General features: G+C 43.0%; 1 protein-coding gene across 16 annotated transcripts in view; it reads right to left on the minus strand.

The window, feature by feature from the left end:
* Nucleotides 1–11124: 11124 nt before the first annotated feature.
* The window catches only part of LOC145242419 (P2X purinoceptor 4-like), a 691075-nt gene continuing 685441 nt past the window's right edge, over nucleotides 11125–16758 (minus strand). For 14 of the 16 annotated variants that reach the window (XR_013862728.1, XM_080105467.1, XM_080105470.1 and 11 more), the window contains one exon: nucleotides 11630–11736. Coding sequence is in view for 14 of the 16 variants with exons in the window: in XM_080105467.1 (XP_079961593.1) it covers nucleotides 11686–11736 (51 nt within the window). In the remaining 2 variants the exon portion in view is untranslated. Of the gene's footprint in view, nucleotides 11264–11629; nucleotides 11737–16758 lie in introns of those variants that run through there. The other 2 variants (XM_080105461.1, XM_080105465.1) reach the window with 1 other exon arrangement.

Below are 16758 nucleotides of genomic sequence, written 5' to 3' on the forward strand. Positions count from 1 at the left end.
TTAGCTCTAGCACATTTTGATCCACAGAAAGAAGTGATTGTTGCATCAGATGCAAGTGACTTCTCCATAAACTTGAAGATGGATCAACAAAGCCAATAGCCCATGCATCCAGATCACTTTTGCCGGCTGAAAGAAACTATTCTCAAATTGAAAAAGAAAGCTTGGCGATTATTTATGCGATTAAAAAATTCCATAGATTTATTCATGGAAGGATGTTTACTTTGCAAACCGACCACAAACCCTTATTGACTATTTTTGGCTCTAAAAAAGGCATACCTACGCACACTGCGAACAGACTCCAACGATGGAGCATAATTCTACTAAATTATAACATTAAAATGGAGTACATTTCATCCAAAAATATCGGACATGCAGATGGACTGTCCAGGCTCATCCAAAAGTGTGCTGAACCTTTGGAAGACACAGTAATAGATGCATTGACAGAGGAAAAAGAACTCTCCGGATTACTGTGCAACACAATCAGAGAGTTACCAGTGACTCTAGACGAAATAAATAAGGCAGCAGAAAAGGATGATTATATTGTAAAATGAAAAATTTGGTGCAACTAAATGGAAAATCAAAGAAAGACCCTAATTTTACCATTTTCCATTTGTGCTCAAACCTTGATGTACGCAGGCAGAGTCGTCATACCGACTACGCTTCAGAGAAGAATTTTAAAAGAATTTCATAGTGGTCATCCAGGCATGTCGAGAATGAAAGCTTTAATGCGTGGATATACGTATTGGCCTAGGATGGACCAGGACATTGAAAAACTCGTAAGAGAGTGTCAAGGGTGTCAGCTAGCAGCAAAGGCACCACCTGAGCAGATACAACCATGGCCAAAGACTGATACACCGTGGACTCGGTTACATATCGATTATGCAGGTCCTTTAAATGGACATTATTTTTTAGTGGTCGTCGACAGTTTCACAAAATGACCAGAAGTGTTTAAATACAAACACCCTACTTCGATGAGTACAATAGATGCATTAAGAGTACTCTCCAGTCGTTTTGGAGTGCCTAAAACTATTGTCACCGACAACGGCACCCAATTTACCAGCAAAGAATTTGAAGAATTCTGCAATGCTCTAGCCATTGAACATTTAACAACGGCAATCTACCACCCAAGGTCAAATGGCCTAGCAGAGAGGTTCGTCGATACATTCAAAAGAGCCTTGAAGAAAAACCAAGGCATGGACACTGACGAGAAGAGTCTTGAACAATTTTTATCGGTATACAGGATAACTCCGAACCCAAACACTGATACCGAACTGATGTTTGCACTGAAAATTCAGATCTGTATTTTACAGAATTTTACCAAGTGCAACCAGAGTAACAACAACAAAAAAAAAATTTTTCCAACAAGGTTTTACAAACCTGGTGACTAAATATTCTTCCTGAATTACAGAAGTGGAAAAAATTTTTGGGAGGAAGGGATTATCATGAAAAGAATTGGACACATGCTATATTCTGTAAGAAGTAATAAATTTGACTGTCGCAGGCATATAAATCAGCTAAGACATCGACACACTGATGACTACAAACAGGCAGAAGAAAATGACCTGCCCCGAGAGGTTTTGTATGATTCTTTTAATATTCCCCAACCCTTAACAGAACTTACTCCAGATTTGAGAGTTCCAGCTTCTTCACCAACTCCACCAACTCCACCCACTCAAACGATATTGAGGAGAAAAAGTACAAGGGTGAAAAGAAAAGTTAACCGGCTGAGCCCCAAGCCAAAAAGCAAACGATATTAAGCCAAATTCTCTTAGGAGAAATTGTCTTAGGGGGAGGTGTTATGGCGAGATGAGCAATTCACCTCCGGAACTTTTTATTGAAAGAACGTTATCACCAGTCACCGGTTGTGAGAGCCTTCCCTGGGTGGGAACACTTAAAAACGTAACATGCTGTCTCTGTAAATATTCCCAATAAACTTCTCTATTTCTTTATTACTTCAGAACCTCTTTATCCATTTATTTCCCTGGTGAAATACCTTTCTTGAATATCCTTTTATTACGGCCACCCACCGCAGGATATATCAGTTTGACCACAGCAATGAGTGGCAAAATTCCTTAAACTTTTCCTGACCACGGCATTAATATTCCTTCATCTATCTATCTCTCAACTCTTTTTTCAAACTGCGGCTCCACAGCTCCTTTCAGTGTACTTTTGTAGCAGCTGACCCGATTCGTCAATACAGGTGGCTCCGCGGTCCATCGCCATTCTACCATCCATTTTTCGCCATCGAAGCAGGCTCGAAAGTCATCATTCTCAATCAGACATGGTTGGAGTTTCGATGGTTGGTTGGTATCACCCCTGGTTACACTTCCTGTTATTCCCGGTGCACTCTGATTGCCAAACTTCACCTGACCTTTCGCAATAGTAGCTCCTCCCAGCATCACATCAATTTCTGCAACCAGTTTATCCAGCACGATCACTCTTAGCCACAATGGCATATTCCTTACCACAATCTCCACATCGGCCTCTCCACAGCATTCCACTTCTCTGCCATCCACCGCTCTAACGTTGCTGGTTTCATTCCAAGAGTTGGTGACGCTCGTAGTAATGAGTGTTGTTGTACATCCAGTATCAACAAGAGCTCTAGCCCTCTTTCCATTGATTGTGATCACTAACTGTGGCAACAAACTCTCATACGCCTGTTCAGTATAAAAGGGGTGACTACTGGCACAATAGCACCCATTTACTCGTTTCCCGGAAGCGAAGGGCAATTCCTGCTAATGAGCCCTACTTGACCACACCGAAAACAGATAATGTCTGGCCGTGGCTCTCTACAGTCTCTCATCAGGTGTGGTCCTTGACATCGAAAGCATTTACCGGTAAATCCACGGCCTTGCTTCATCACTGGTCGCTCCTTTCTGCTTGCCACAGCAGATGCGACCGCCCCCAGCTCACCGAACTGTTTCGCCAAAACTCTAGCATGCCTTAGAATCTCCTCCACCTCCATGGTTTCAATATCAGTAAGTCGTTGCAGTTCCATGGAGATGTGATCAGGGAAACCAGTTACAAGCGCCAGCTTTACAGTCTTCTCAAGGCTGCGTCCCCCATATCCAGCCAATCCTACTAGTCGCCTTATCTCTGCCACGTACACATCCACAGACTCCCCAGTCCAGGTGACTCTTTTGAGCTTGTTGTAAGCCTCAAATGCGCTCTCGGAAAATGCGGTCTTTAACTGGTTTTCGATGCTCTCAGCAATGGCCTGATCTGTCTGTTCCATTTCTAGATAGACCGCTAGAGTACTTCCTTCCAAATACATTGGTATTAACGTGGCTACATCCTCGATCTTCTGCAGCCTTGCCACCAACTTCAGCTTGTTAAACCACGCAACCACGTCACCTTCTCCAGTAAATGGCCTCAGGATATCGCTGCTCAATCTTACTCGGTCACCCATTTTTGTCACTGTGCCGAAATAGCTTGACGTTAAATTTGAATTCAACTCCAAAATCCAACTGTTCTCTTCTCACTGCACTTTCCACACTGACCGCACTATGCATGAGGTAAGGTTCTTTACTCTTAACCACAAATTCTATTACTATGAGCCATAAATAACAGGGCTGATTATCAAAAATAGATTTTCTTTGATATAATATGTAAATTAAGCTACTTCTGTAATGTAGATTTCTTTATAATAAATAACATTTATAAAAATGATGCTGGAATAAAATTACATAAAATCTGTTTTCAGTATGAATTTGTGAAACAATGTACATTTGTAGATATAAAATTGTCAACAAACAACATCGCTGTTGGTATGAGATAGCTTCTTTCCCTAGGTCATGGGGCATATGTAGCTAGTATTGTTCCATGGTCTTATGTTTGTGCTAGGAAACTTAGGAAGTAGATGACTCTTATGCAGCTCCTGACTAGATCAGTGAAGGATAATAACATATCTATTAAGTTGCAAACTTATTGCTTGTTGGGCATGCTGGTCCTGCTGTTATAGGTGTGAATGTGAGGTCATTAGAGATTGGGAGGGCTGATGCATTCTGAGTTTTGTATGCTAATTGCATGCCTTATCACGTTAGATTTGTGTAATTTGGGTAGTCCATAGAAGATTTGTTTTTATTGAGGTTTGAACTTTTCCTTTTTAGTTAATGTTCTATCGTATGTTGTTCAAAGTCTTGTGATTTTTAGATATGGTTGTGTTGTCTATGTTAGAGCTAATTGTTTTGTAATCATTTTCGTTCCCTAGTGATTCTAAAATTTTTGTTTAATAGTAACTTTTACTCATGATTACCACTGCACTAGCTTTGTCTGCTTCCTTTATAATTATGTTGTCATAATTATGTTATGTTTTCAAGTACTTCATTGTTAGGTTGCTGGTGTAATGTGCATCCAGGAGATAAGCGCCCGCGTGTTTGCATGTTGTGCGGGTGCGTAAGACAGACGGACGGAAAGGAAAGACTTACCTCGAGACCGGCTCGGTGTCACCAACCGAAAATAGATAAAGAAAGATCAAGATGGCGGCCGCCGTCTTTTGTAAAGGATGATATCTCGCAAAGTCACACAAATTCTCGCAATATGCAAATTTAGCCGGCCTACAACGACCATAAAAGCGGGTGATGAAAAAGACGTGGCGAGAGCGACGATTGAGTTGGTCGGGGAATCGTGTTGCTGTTGCTTCTCGTGCCGTGTGATATCTGTGTAAGATATCTTACTGTTGTTGGGTCCAGTCTGAGTAACTGTTCGCGTCCGTCTAGGCACCTTGCTAGTTGGATTCCGTGCAGAACCGGTGTATACTGGTTATTGAATTGCTGCAACATTTATAACATCTTTTCCTGAACTTACCGTGTTAAAGAGAGAGTCGGGCGCCATCTTGAATTTTTCCTTATGCATCTACAGAGGGCGCAGTAAGTCTTTTTTTAAAAGACTTTCCTTACACATTTTTTCTACAAGCTATCTCGGCAATTTGGATGACCGAGTCGAAATTCGACTTAAAGCTCATACCCGAGTTTGACGGGTCCACGTCCATTGTCGACTGGGTTGAAAGGGTCGAGCTGACGTGCGACCTTTGTGAGGTGAAAAGGGTACACACTGTGATTCCCCTGAGATTGGCTGGGGGTGCCTTGTGTGTATATCAGCAACTCAGTGCTGCCGAAAAGGGAGATGTCACCGCAATTAAAGCTGCGCTGTACAAGGCATTCGCTATGGATCCTTGTATGGCCTATGAAAAATTTGCTTCCCGAAAACTTCTACCGGAGGAAAGCGTGGACGTTTTCTTCGTGGAGTTAAAGAAACTCGCAGTCCTGTTCGGTGGAGGGGTGTTGGAGCGGACGCTCACGTACGCGTTTGTGGCGGGCCTTCCCACTCGGGTGAAGCAGCTACTGAGAGCCTCAACCAGCGTTTCAACAACGACCATGGAACATTTGATGGAACATGCTCGAGCCATCATCAAAGATGAGGAGGACCTGGGGGAACCAGTTGTGATGGCGACACAGACAGGCCAGATTGGCGCTCGGGAGATTCCGAGTCAGAACCCTGCAAGCAATGGGAAATGTTTTCGCTGCGGCCGACGCGGACATTTTGCAAGGAATTGCACCAACAGGTCACGAGCACATTGATCTTAGTGGCTGCACCGGTGTCCGTGTAGATCTCGACAGTTCCAGCTCCACAGCATGTCTGGGTCTCGCCTCCTATCGTGGTGACTTTGATCTTTCTCTTAGTCCAACTTGGACAGCCTGGCGCTCACTATAGTATGCGAACAGCCTGAGTCGAGAAGTGCTGAGCAGGGTATCCTGTTTACGTAGACGATCATCACTGGTTGCGCCTTGTTCAAATTTTGCTCGGGGAGCAGGGCGGCGCTGATGTCCTCTCCCCTGATACGTTTCCCGCACAGTTGTGGGCTAGATGCCTCAAACCACCACAATTAAAACAGCGCACACGTGCGGGAAACATATCAGGGGAGAGGACGTCAGCGCCGCCCTGCTCCCGGAGCAAAATTTGAACAAGGCGCAACCAGTGATGATCGTCTACGTAAACAGGATACCCTGCTCAGCACTTCTCGACTCAGGCTGTTCGCATACTATAGTGAGCGCCAGGCTGTGTCCAAGTTGAACTAAGAGAAAGATCAAAGTCACCACAATAGGAGGCGAGACCCAGACATGGTGTGGAGCTGGAACTGTCGAGATCTACACGGACACCGGTGCAGCCACTAAGATCAATGTGCTCGTGACCCAAGGAAATCTCCTGGGGTTTGACCTGTTGCTCGGATACAATGCCATCAAGGCGCTGGGGGGAGTCGCAATTCATCGGGATGGAAAGGTGCGATTCTTGGAGGCGCCAGTGTGTGCAGCGCTCCACATCGATCGGCCGTATTTTACAGTGGACTATGACTCTCGCAAGAGGGCCTGGATTGCATCTTGGAAGTGGACCGAGGGAATGGCACCGGCTAAACTCAAGAATGGGGTTGCAGAGTACCCTATACCCAGTGAGGCCCGAGCAGAATATGAAAGGGAACTAAAGGCGTGGATCCAAGATGGCTTGTTAATCCCCTACCCTGAGGACAAGCTTGGGCCTCCCAAGGGTCTAATACCCTTGATGGCAGTAGTCCAGCATAACAAGTCGAAAGTACGGCCCGTGCTGGACTATAGGGAGCTTAACAAGCATATTGAAGCATACACTGCCGATGCTGACGTATGCGCCAGCAAGTTGAGGGAATGGCGTCAGAAAGGCACTAATGTCTCGATATTGGATTTGCGAAAAGCCTATTTACAGGTGCGAGTTGATGAGACATTGTGGCCGTTCCAGACAGTTTGGTTCCAGGGGCAGAGGTACTGCCTTACGCGCCTCGGCTTTGGCCTAAATGTGGCACCACAGATCATGAAGACTATTGTCAACACAGTATTGTCCCAAGAAAAGCCCATGAGGGACTCAATGTCAGCTTACATTGATGACGTATACGTCAATTAAGATGTACAGTCTGCGTCGTGTGTCAAAGAAAAGTTGGCTCAGTTTGGTTTGGAATGCAAGAATCCCGAACGTTTAAGGGAAGGAGCACATGTATTGGGATTGGATGTTTATGAAGAAGATGGCACCCTACAATGGAGGCGTGGCAGTGAAATTCCAAGCATCCCCAACATCGTTACAAGGCGGACCGTTTTTTCTTGGTGTGGAAAACTTGTTGGTCACTTACCGGTCTGTGGCTGGCTCCGCGCAGCTGTTGGTGTAATTAAATGCAGAGCAAATTTAACAACCACGGGTTGGGATGACATATCCGATGATGTTCTACTAACTCTGATGATTAAAGAGACACTGGAGAGAGTGAACAAGAAGGACCCTGCCTGTGGGCGGTGGTGTGTTAACGGAAACAACGTAGGTGTGTGGGTTGATGCCAGTTCTTTGGCGTTGGGAGTATCGCTGGAGCAAGGAGGAAACGTGTTCGAGGATGCATGTTGGCTGCAGCCCGTAACAGATTCTCAGCATATCAACCTGGCAGAGCTAGACGCTGTTGTAAAGGGGGTAAATCTGGCCCTGCAGTGGCAGTCTAAGAAGTTGACCTTGTACACAGATTCTCTGTGTCTACCACTGGGTGTCTGACACACTTTCAGGACGGACACGAATCCGTACCAAGGCAGCAAGCGAAATGTTAATACGGAGAAGGCTAGACATGCTAAAAAAACCTGGTATCTGAGTATGGGCTATCACTGAGCGTCACTCTAGTGCCATCACATTGTAATCGTGCTGACCAACTGACCCGAGTACCTCACAAATGGTATGAAGCCGCGAAGATGGGAATGGAGATTACTGCTTGATCTTGTGCAGTTGCAATCGACCCATGTCAAATGCAAAAATTCATGCACAGAGCGGACATCCGGGTATCAAGAGGACCCTTTATTTTGTGAGGCACGTATACCCAGCAGTGACCAAGATGGATGTCAGACAGATCATCAGAAATTGTGAGGCTTGCCAGTCTATTGATCCTGCACCAGAGCGATGGCAGAAGGGTCGATTGGAAGTTGAGGGTGTGTGGCAGTGGCTGGCCATGGATATCACCCATTACAGTGGCAAGCCCTTTCTAACTCTCATTGATTGCAGGCCTACGAGATTTGCGGTGTGGCGGCAGATGACCAGACAGGATTCAGCAAATGTTGTTCGCCACCTATCATCCATTTTTTTTGAGCGAGGTGCACCGGAAGAGCTCCTGACTGATGCAGCGTTTTGTAGCCAGCAAGTCCGGCAGTTGTTAGATGAATCGGGCGTCCGACTACGGTTGCGATGTGCGCATGTGCCATCAGGAAATGGCATTGCTGAAAGAAGCCATCGCAGCATCAAGAGAATTGCCGCCAGGAAGCGATGTACTATTACGGAAGCCACATATTGGTACAACATTACGCCAAAGGACGGGACGTCCCCTTCAACCGCACCTGCGAATGCTATTTACACGTACCGAGTCGGAGTGAAGGGAATCAACACTACGCAGCCAGCCGACAAGGGAACATATAACAGATATGAAGTGGGAGATCCAGTGTGGGTGCGGCCCCCAGGAAATCAGTGCATTGACAAGTTTAAGCGAGGACAAATATCTGGAGTGATTAGCCAGCAGTCTGTTTTGGTCGATGGAACCCCACGATATGTGCGAGATCTTCGCCCAGCTACCGAGGTGCATCACACAACTACAGAAGAAAGCAGTGAAGCGTCTAGCGATGAGTTGCCAATGCACGGATTCAGTGAGCCCCCTCCAGAGACTGATAGCGATACTTCATCTGATGAGGCGGAACCAGATCCAGAGCCCGAATCTGAAACAGTGAATGTACCTCTTCGCAGAAGCACACGCACTAAAAGGCCCCCCCCCCAGTGCTCTCTATGTGATCATCAGATCAGGGGGGAGTGTAATGAGTATCCAGGAGATAAGCGGCCGCGTGTTTGCGTGTTGTGTGGGTGCGTAAGAGAGACGGACGAAAAGGAAAGACTTACCTCGAGACCGGCTCGGCTTTACCGACCGAAAATAGATAAAGAAAGATCAAGATGGCGGCCGCCGTCTTTTGTAATTCTCGCAATATGCAAATTTAGCCGGCCTACAACGACCATAAAAGCAGGTGATGAAAAAGACGTGGCTAAAGCGACGATTGAGTTGGTCGGGGAATCATGTTGCTGTTGCTTCTCGTGTCGTGTGAGGATATCTTACCGTTGTTGGGTCCGGTCTGAGTAACTGTTCGCGTCCGTCTAGGCACCTTGCTAGTTGGATTCCGTGCAGAACCGGTGTATACTGGTTATTGAATTGCTGCAACATTTATAACATCTTTTCCTGAACTTACCGTGTTAAAGAGAGAGTCGGGCGCCATCTTGAATTTTTCCTTATACATCTACAGAGGGCGCAGTAAGCCTTTTTTTAAAGGACTTTCCTTACACATTTTTTCTACAGCTGGTCTTTTTGCTGCCAGAGCCTTTCAAAGAAGGTGTTTCATTGCTTCATATTGTTGTGTTTGTTAGGAAAGTATGTTGATTTAATATTTCTATGTGTCTAAATGTCTTTAAAAATTCTTTGAGGTCTTTCTTCAGCTCCACTATGTTACTTTTGGGGGTTTGAGGCCCAGTTTTAGTACTTCGATTTCGCTCTAAAACAACAAAAGCACTTGATGCCACAAAAATAATAAAAAGCAAATAACAACCCAAAAACTTTAAACACATCCTAACTTCCTCCAAACTTAATCAACAAACTACAAAAGGGGTTACAAAATGCAACAGTGATGTGGATTTTGTGAGAAGGAAACACACACATTCAAAAACCCAACACAAACATTCAGAATAAAAAAAAAAGAAAGGTAGTGTATGCACAGCATGCAACAAATCTTACATAAGCGCCACCAAAAACCTCAGCAATAGAGTGGCCTTACATAAGAGCAACATAAAAATTGCAGAAAACAGACACCTGTATGTTTCAAAACACATACATACTTCAAAATAATGCCAATCTTCCACACTGACAATTATTTTTACTTACTTACACAGAAAAAAAATTTCATAACAAAATTGTCTCTCAAACTGAACAGAGCTTAATATCGATACACAAAGAAAATGCAAAACACACTTGCACACATACATATGCATGTATAACACATAAATCAGAACCAACACATTAAAACACATGCACACACGGCCACACACACAGGCACAAAATTCCCCACCATCTCTAATGCAACACATTGAACAATACTAACCTTACTTTACTAGGAGACCAACAGCACCAAGAAATACTCAGCATAAGAGTGTAGTATCTGTTCTGATACTACATCTCACCTCAGTCAGTGTAGGAGAAATCCTTTGTGACTGAGACAATTCTTATTCTTGTGCCTATCCAGAATGTCCCCTTTTGGGGAACAGAATTTTCTCCTTACTAAAATATCAATCCTGTGTCTAACTCTGCCCACATGGGAAGACAAATAAATAGGAACATATATAAATATCGCTCCTTTACAAACGTAATTATCAAATTATCCCAACAGACAAACGAAAACCACAACAAAAAGAAATTAAAATCTAAAAATAAAAACGAATACTACACAAAGCTTACTCAAACTATAAGACAAAAGACATTCCACAAGCCAATACAAGTAAACACTCACATACTCTCCTGCACACACACACACACACACACACTTCTATGACCAAGCACCTCCACACAAGTAAGAAGAAAAATAAAGAAAAGGAAAGAAAGAGGAAAAAAGTAAAAAGCAAAGAACAACAACTTCCAATGACCATGTAGTGACCCCAATAAACAAGGGGAGAAATAAACTCATAGAAACATTCAGAAATCTTCCCACTTCTTGCAACATCTCCTACCACCAAAATGGTTAATATTTTACAACCTTTCCGAAGAGGATGCTTTAAGAACGTCTGAAACATGTCAAAATATCCTTCTGAATGACTTAAAAAAATTATTTACTGATCTGAAAAATTTAAAAAAAGAAAATAATAAAATAAGTATATAAAAAAATAACAATTGTTGGTGCCTTCCATTCTGTTTGAAAAAAAACAAAATGGAAGGCACCAACAATTGTTATATTTTTTTAACACTGATAGAAGTTAAAAATTTAGTTTTTAAGAAATAATTGTGTTCAATATAACACACGTTGTGCATATATAGAAAAATTTAAAAAACAACAAAAACAGGCTTTATAAAAATATTTTATATGAGGAAATCACTAAAAGTTTTGAACAACAAAAAAAGATGATTGTTACTCAATGCCTTTTACAGTTGTATTAAAGGTCCATGTAGATCTGTGTTCCCAAATTTGAAAATTTGCACCTGAAAAAGGTTAGAGGTTACATCAGCCTTACTTTAATCTGCATGTGATTGTGAACATCTAAAAAAATTCCAAATTTCTGAAAATGCAAACATTTTAGAGAAATTGCTTTAAACATTCTCATCTGTAATGAAGGTAAGTACTAAACATTAAACTTATGAAGCCAGTAACAATCGGAACAGTAAAGAGATTGTTGCTGCAGTCTAATTCAGAAGCAACCAAAATGGCTGAAACCTGTAATAGTAGCAATAAATAAAATTTAATTCCAAAATAAATAAAATGTAGCAATAAATAAAATTTAATTCCAAAATAATTGCATTTGATATTAGATTTCCCAACATAAAAAAGAACATTAAATAACATAGACATACATTTTTATTTTTTATTGGAAAGAATTTCATTTACATTTGTATTCTCAAAGTTTTTATGATGTTGATCCATAATCATGTGCGACTGCTACTTCGGTTTTAAGGAGCTTTAATAAAAAAAAAAAAAAAAAGAGAAAAAAATGGCAAATTAATCAGAGGCAGAATAAAATGTTAAATATATTAAAAAAATATAAACAGAAAATAATACATGCATAAAAATAATTGACTCATATATTATACTTTGAGGATTTGATCCTCTGACAAATAATCGTTTGATCCATTGTCTCTGGAGACTACATTTAAAATGATTCAAGATACTGGCATAGTTTTATATTACTTTTATTAATAGTATATAATGTTGTAATATATGTTGTTATCTGCATTCAAACCAGCCACACAGTCCCACCTAAATCTGAGCAAGTTAAAAGAGAATTATTGTACAAACCCGTGTTACTTTTATAGTAGTCCCTCATGAAAGACATTCCTTGCTAGAACCTACTACATCCCTTCCGTCACAAAAATGTTTGTCATCACAGTTTCAAGATTGGATGAAATAATTTTTTCTTTGAACATGTGAGTAAATGGAGTTAATAGCATTGATCAAATTAATAGAGTAAGTATCACTCATGTCTGTATCTGTCAGGAGATCTGACGTTAAATTTGAAACAACCTCAGATCAAAAGTCTCAAACTCAAATCCAACTGTTCTCTTCTTCTCTGCACTTTCCACCCTGACGCCCAAAATAAAGAAGACGGCTCTTTTATAGAGAGACCCAACCACATCTCATTTGCATACCCCCTCCCCCCTCTCGTCACATCATGTGATTTTCAGTCCATAAATACCAGGGGGAGCGGACATTTCTATTTTCTCTTTTTTATTCTTTCCTAACACAAGCCGCACGATGCATGAGGTAAGGTTCTTTACTTTTAACCACACGCCCCCTTGATCTCTAAGATCAATACTTAGTATCACAGTCCGCCATCCACGCTGGGCATCTTCCTTCACGGTGCGATCGTCGAAGAGGCTCTTTTTTAGACACTTCAACATCAGCATCAACCTCCCCTTCCTCTGATGGCAAGGAGACTCTCCGTATATCTAAAATGTGACGAGGCATTCTGTCAATCGCTACCTTGTTTTTGGAGAGTACTTCAGTTACTGTACCTTTTCCCCAGCAAGTCGTGCAACGAGAATTGGGTGGTTTCACCCACACCTCTTCACCAACTGCGATGTCCACGCAGGTCTGTTCTTCTCTCTGTGTTACAGCCAATGGATGTCGCCATTCATAAGAAAAAATAGACCGGTGCGGCACTGAATTTTCGTCTTGACCAGCCTTCGGCGTCATATTGTACCAAAAAACTGCTTCTTGATGCCACAGCTTTTATAGTGCGATGGTGTCTCTCTATAATTCCATTTCCACTTGGTCGATATGCAGTTCTAAAATACAGCCCCACATTCCATTTCGCACATAAGTTTCTAAAAACTTCAGAGCGGAAAGACGTACCATTATCCACCAACACCTCTTCTACTGGCCCCCTTTCCATAAAAACCTCCTCGACAACTCTCTTTACCTCTTCTGCTGTTTCATTCTTGATTTTCCGCCATATCGCTACTCTCCCAGGCCCACAATCTATCATAGTTATATGCGGTTCATGTTGATAATGTGTGATGTCAATGACCAATCTCCGCCAATTCTCTTCAACATGCAGTTCCCCTTTTTCATGTCTAGCCAGTGCAGGGTCGATTGATTGGCATTCCCTACATTGTTCCACAACCTTTTGGACGTCTTGCATTGTGACGTGCGGGTTTACTTTTCTTGCCAGGTAAAGGGTCCGTTCCTTTCCAAAATGATGCAGGTTATGCAGGTCTTTTAAATTCTCTACTGCACAACATGCTGAAGCTCCATCTCTTTCCTTGTGTAGCCAGGCTTTCTTGACTCTTGTCAGCCCATCTGCTTTATTTTTTTGTGACGGAATTAAGGTAATAGTTACCTTTAGTTTGAATTCTCAAACCAAGTCTCCCAGCGATACAAGCCTACGCTTGATAAGCATTTCCGCTGCTCCTTTTTTTTGATCCGCTTATCACCAGACAGCTCCGATTTAATCCACGACGCCACTGTTGCAGAGTCTGTTTTAACGTCCACTATCTGTAGTCCCCATCTTAGAGCCAGATTGATGCCTTTCATCACATCATCGAGTTCCGCAACATTGATATGGGCGCTATCATCCTTTTTGCGTAGCCAAGCAGCATCTTCGACAGACACTTCTATTTCCAATAATACCCCTAATGCTACACTGCTAGCATCAGTCCATATCACCCCTTCATGGCCCTCCTTTACATGCCATTCTCCTCTTACAGGGTCCATTTTTTTGACTTCTGCAATGACTTCTTGTATCATGAGAAGCACTTCTTGATCAACTGCATCTTCCCAACTGTCTGTCCCAGTCTGCCTTTTAATAAAACTGCACGCAGTTCGCAGCCATCCAGCTATTGGGTAGTGGCCAACCAGCTTTCCACATATAGAGAAAAGCTCTCTCTTGGCTAGGTCAATCTTGGCTTCAGGGATCTCATTTCCTCGCCCAAACATCAATTTTCCTGCCTTATTGTTCTGTAGTCGAAATCACAAAGCCATTCTGTTTTCCAGTGACTCAGGCGGTTTTGTCGTCAGTCCATATGCTTTGATATGCTCTCTCACCCTTTCTGCAGTCACCTCTGTTTTGTCCACTAGTACATTGTCGATGTAAGAGGAGGTGCCTCTCTTCACTGCATCGTCTTTGGCCAACACTGTCTTAAGAACTGCTATCATTATCTTTGGTGCGGAGTTCAGACCAAATCCTAATCTGGTCAGACAATAAACTTGACCTTTGTACTCTACCAATTGATATTTCCACAATTTCTCATCCACATGAAGTTGGAGGTAGGCTGACTTCAGGTCCACAATTTTAGTTGCCTGCTTCATCCTCCTCCATTTCCTTACGACTTCTTCACACACGTCGATTCCGTCCTTTGTGTGACAAACTTGTTCAGCTCATGGAAATCAAACACTGGCCTAACTTTCTTAATGGGTTGGACCACAGCCATGAGTGGAAAAATTCCTTAAACTTTACCTGACCACGGCATTAATATTCCTTCATCTATCCATCTCTCAACTTCTTTTTCAAACTGCGGCTCTGCAGCTCCTTTCAGTGTGCTTTTGTAGCAGCTGACCCAATTCGTCAATACAGGTTGCTCCCCGGTCCATCGCCATTCTACCATCCATTTTTCGCCATCGAAGCAGGCTCGAAAGTCATCATCCTCAATCAGAAATGGTCGGGATTTCAGCGGTTAGTTGGTATCACCCCTGGTTACACTTCCTGTTATTCTCGGTGTACTCTGATTGCCAAACTTCACCTGACCTTTAGCAATAGTAGCTCCTCCCAGTCGGTCTATCACGTCCAGGCCCAGCACCACATCAATTCCTCCAATCAGCCTATCCAGCACGATCACTCTTAGCCACAATGGCATATTCCTTACCACAATCTCCACATCGGCCTCTCCACAGCATTCCACTTCTCTGCCATCCACCGCTCTAACATTGCTGGTTCCATTCCAAGAGTTGGCGACGCTCGTAGTAATGAGTGTTGTTGTACATCCAGTGTCAACAAGAGCTCTAGCCCTCTTTCCATTGATGGTGATCACTAACTGTCGCAACAAACTCTCATACGCCTGTTCAGTATAAAAGGGGTGACTACTGGTGCAATAGCACCCCTTTACTCGTTTCCCGGAAGCGAAGGGCAATTCCTGCTAATGTGCCCTACTTGACCACACCGAAAACAGATAATGTCTGGCCGTGGCTCTCTACAGTCTCTAATCAGGTGTGGTCCTTGACATCGAAAGCATTTACCGGTAAATCCACGGCCTTGCTTCATCACTGGTCGCTCCTTTCTGCTTGCCACAGCAGATGCGACCGCCCCAGCTCACCGGACTGTTTTGCCAAAACTCTAGCATGCCTTAGAATCTCCTCCACCTCCATGGTTTCAATATCAGTCAGTTGTTGCAGTTCCATGGAGATGCGATCAGGGAAACCAGTTACAAGCACCAGCTTTACAGTCTTCTCAAGGCTGCGTCCCCCATATCCAGCCAATCCTGCTTGTCGCCTTATCTCTGCCACGTACACGTCCACAGACTCCCCAGTCCAGATGATTCTTTTGAGCTTGTTGTAAGCCTCAAATGCGCTCTCGGAAAATGCGGTCTTTTTCCGGTTTTCAATGCTCTCAGCAATGGCCTGATCTGTCTGTTCCATTTCTAGATAGACCGCTAGAGTACTTCCTTCCAAATACATTGGTATTAACGTGGTTACATCCTCGACCTTCTGCAGCTTTGCCACCAACTTCAGTTTGTTAAGCCACGCAACCACGCCACCTTCTCCAGTAAATGGCCTCAGGATATTGCTGCTCAATCTTACTCGGTTACCCATTTTTGTCACTGTGCCGAAATAGCTTGACGTTAAATTTTAACTCAACCTCAGATCAAAAGTCTCAAACTCAAATCCAACTGTTCTCTTCTCTCTGCACTTTCCACACTGACGCCCAAAATAAAGAAGACGGCTCTTTTATAGAGAGACCCAACCACATCTCATTTGCATACCCCCCCTCTCATCACATCACGTGATTTTCAGTCCATAAATACCAGGGGGAGCAGCCATTTTGATTTTCTCTTTTTTATTCTTTCCTAACGTGAGCCGCACGATGCATGAGGTAAGGTTCTTTACTTTTAACCACAAGATCTCACTTCCTTTCTAGATCTAGTCATGTAAGGGTTGACTGCTGCTCCTATTGTGTTGACACACATGATTCTCTTTCTAAATATAAGTTTTGTCATCAATTTCAAAAGATGCTGATTTCTCATGAAGTTAGTGTCGGTTACACCTAACCATCATCCAATGTAGGCTCTGCATTCCTCACAGACATTTTGTACTTAGCCAGGCTTCCACCTGTTGGTCTTTCACGAGGAACTGCTGTCCTTTGTATAATGAAAGATCTCTAGCAATCATATCATGTTGAGTTTCTGTGATTACTGTCTTTCATTCAATTGACTGATGATATTGTCTCGACGTGTTAGTTGTGTGCATAGCAATGTGTCCTTTACCCTTT

The sequence above is a fragment of the Euprymna scolopes genome, chromosome 21 (assembly GCF_053919585.1).
Source record: "Euprymna scolopes isolate OS-2025 chromosome 21, ASM5391958v1, whole genome shotgun sequence".
In the NCBI taxonomy this organism is placed as follows: Eukaryota; Metazoa; Mollusca; class Cephalopoda; order Sepiida; family Sepiolidae; genus Euprymna; species Euprymna scolopes.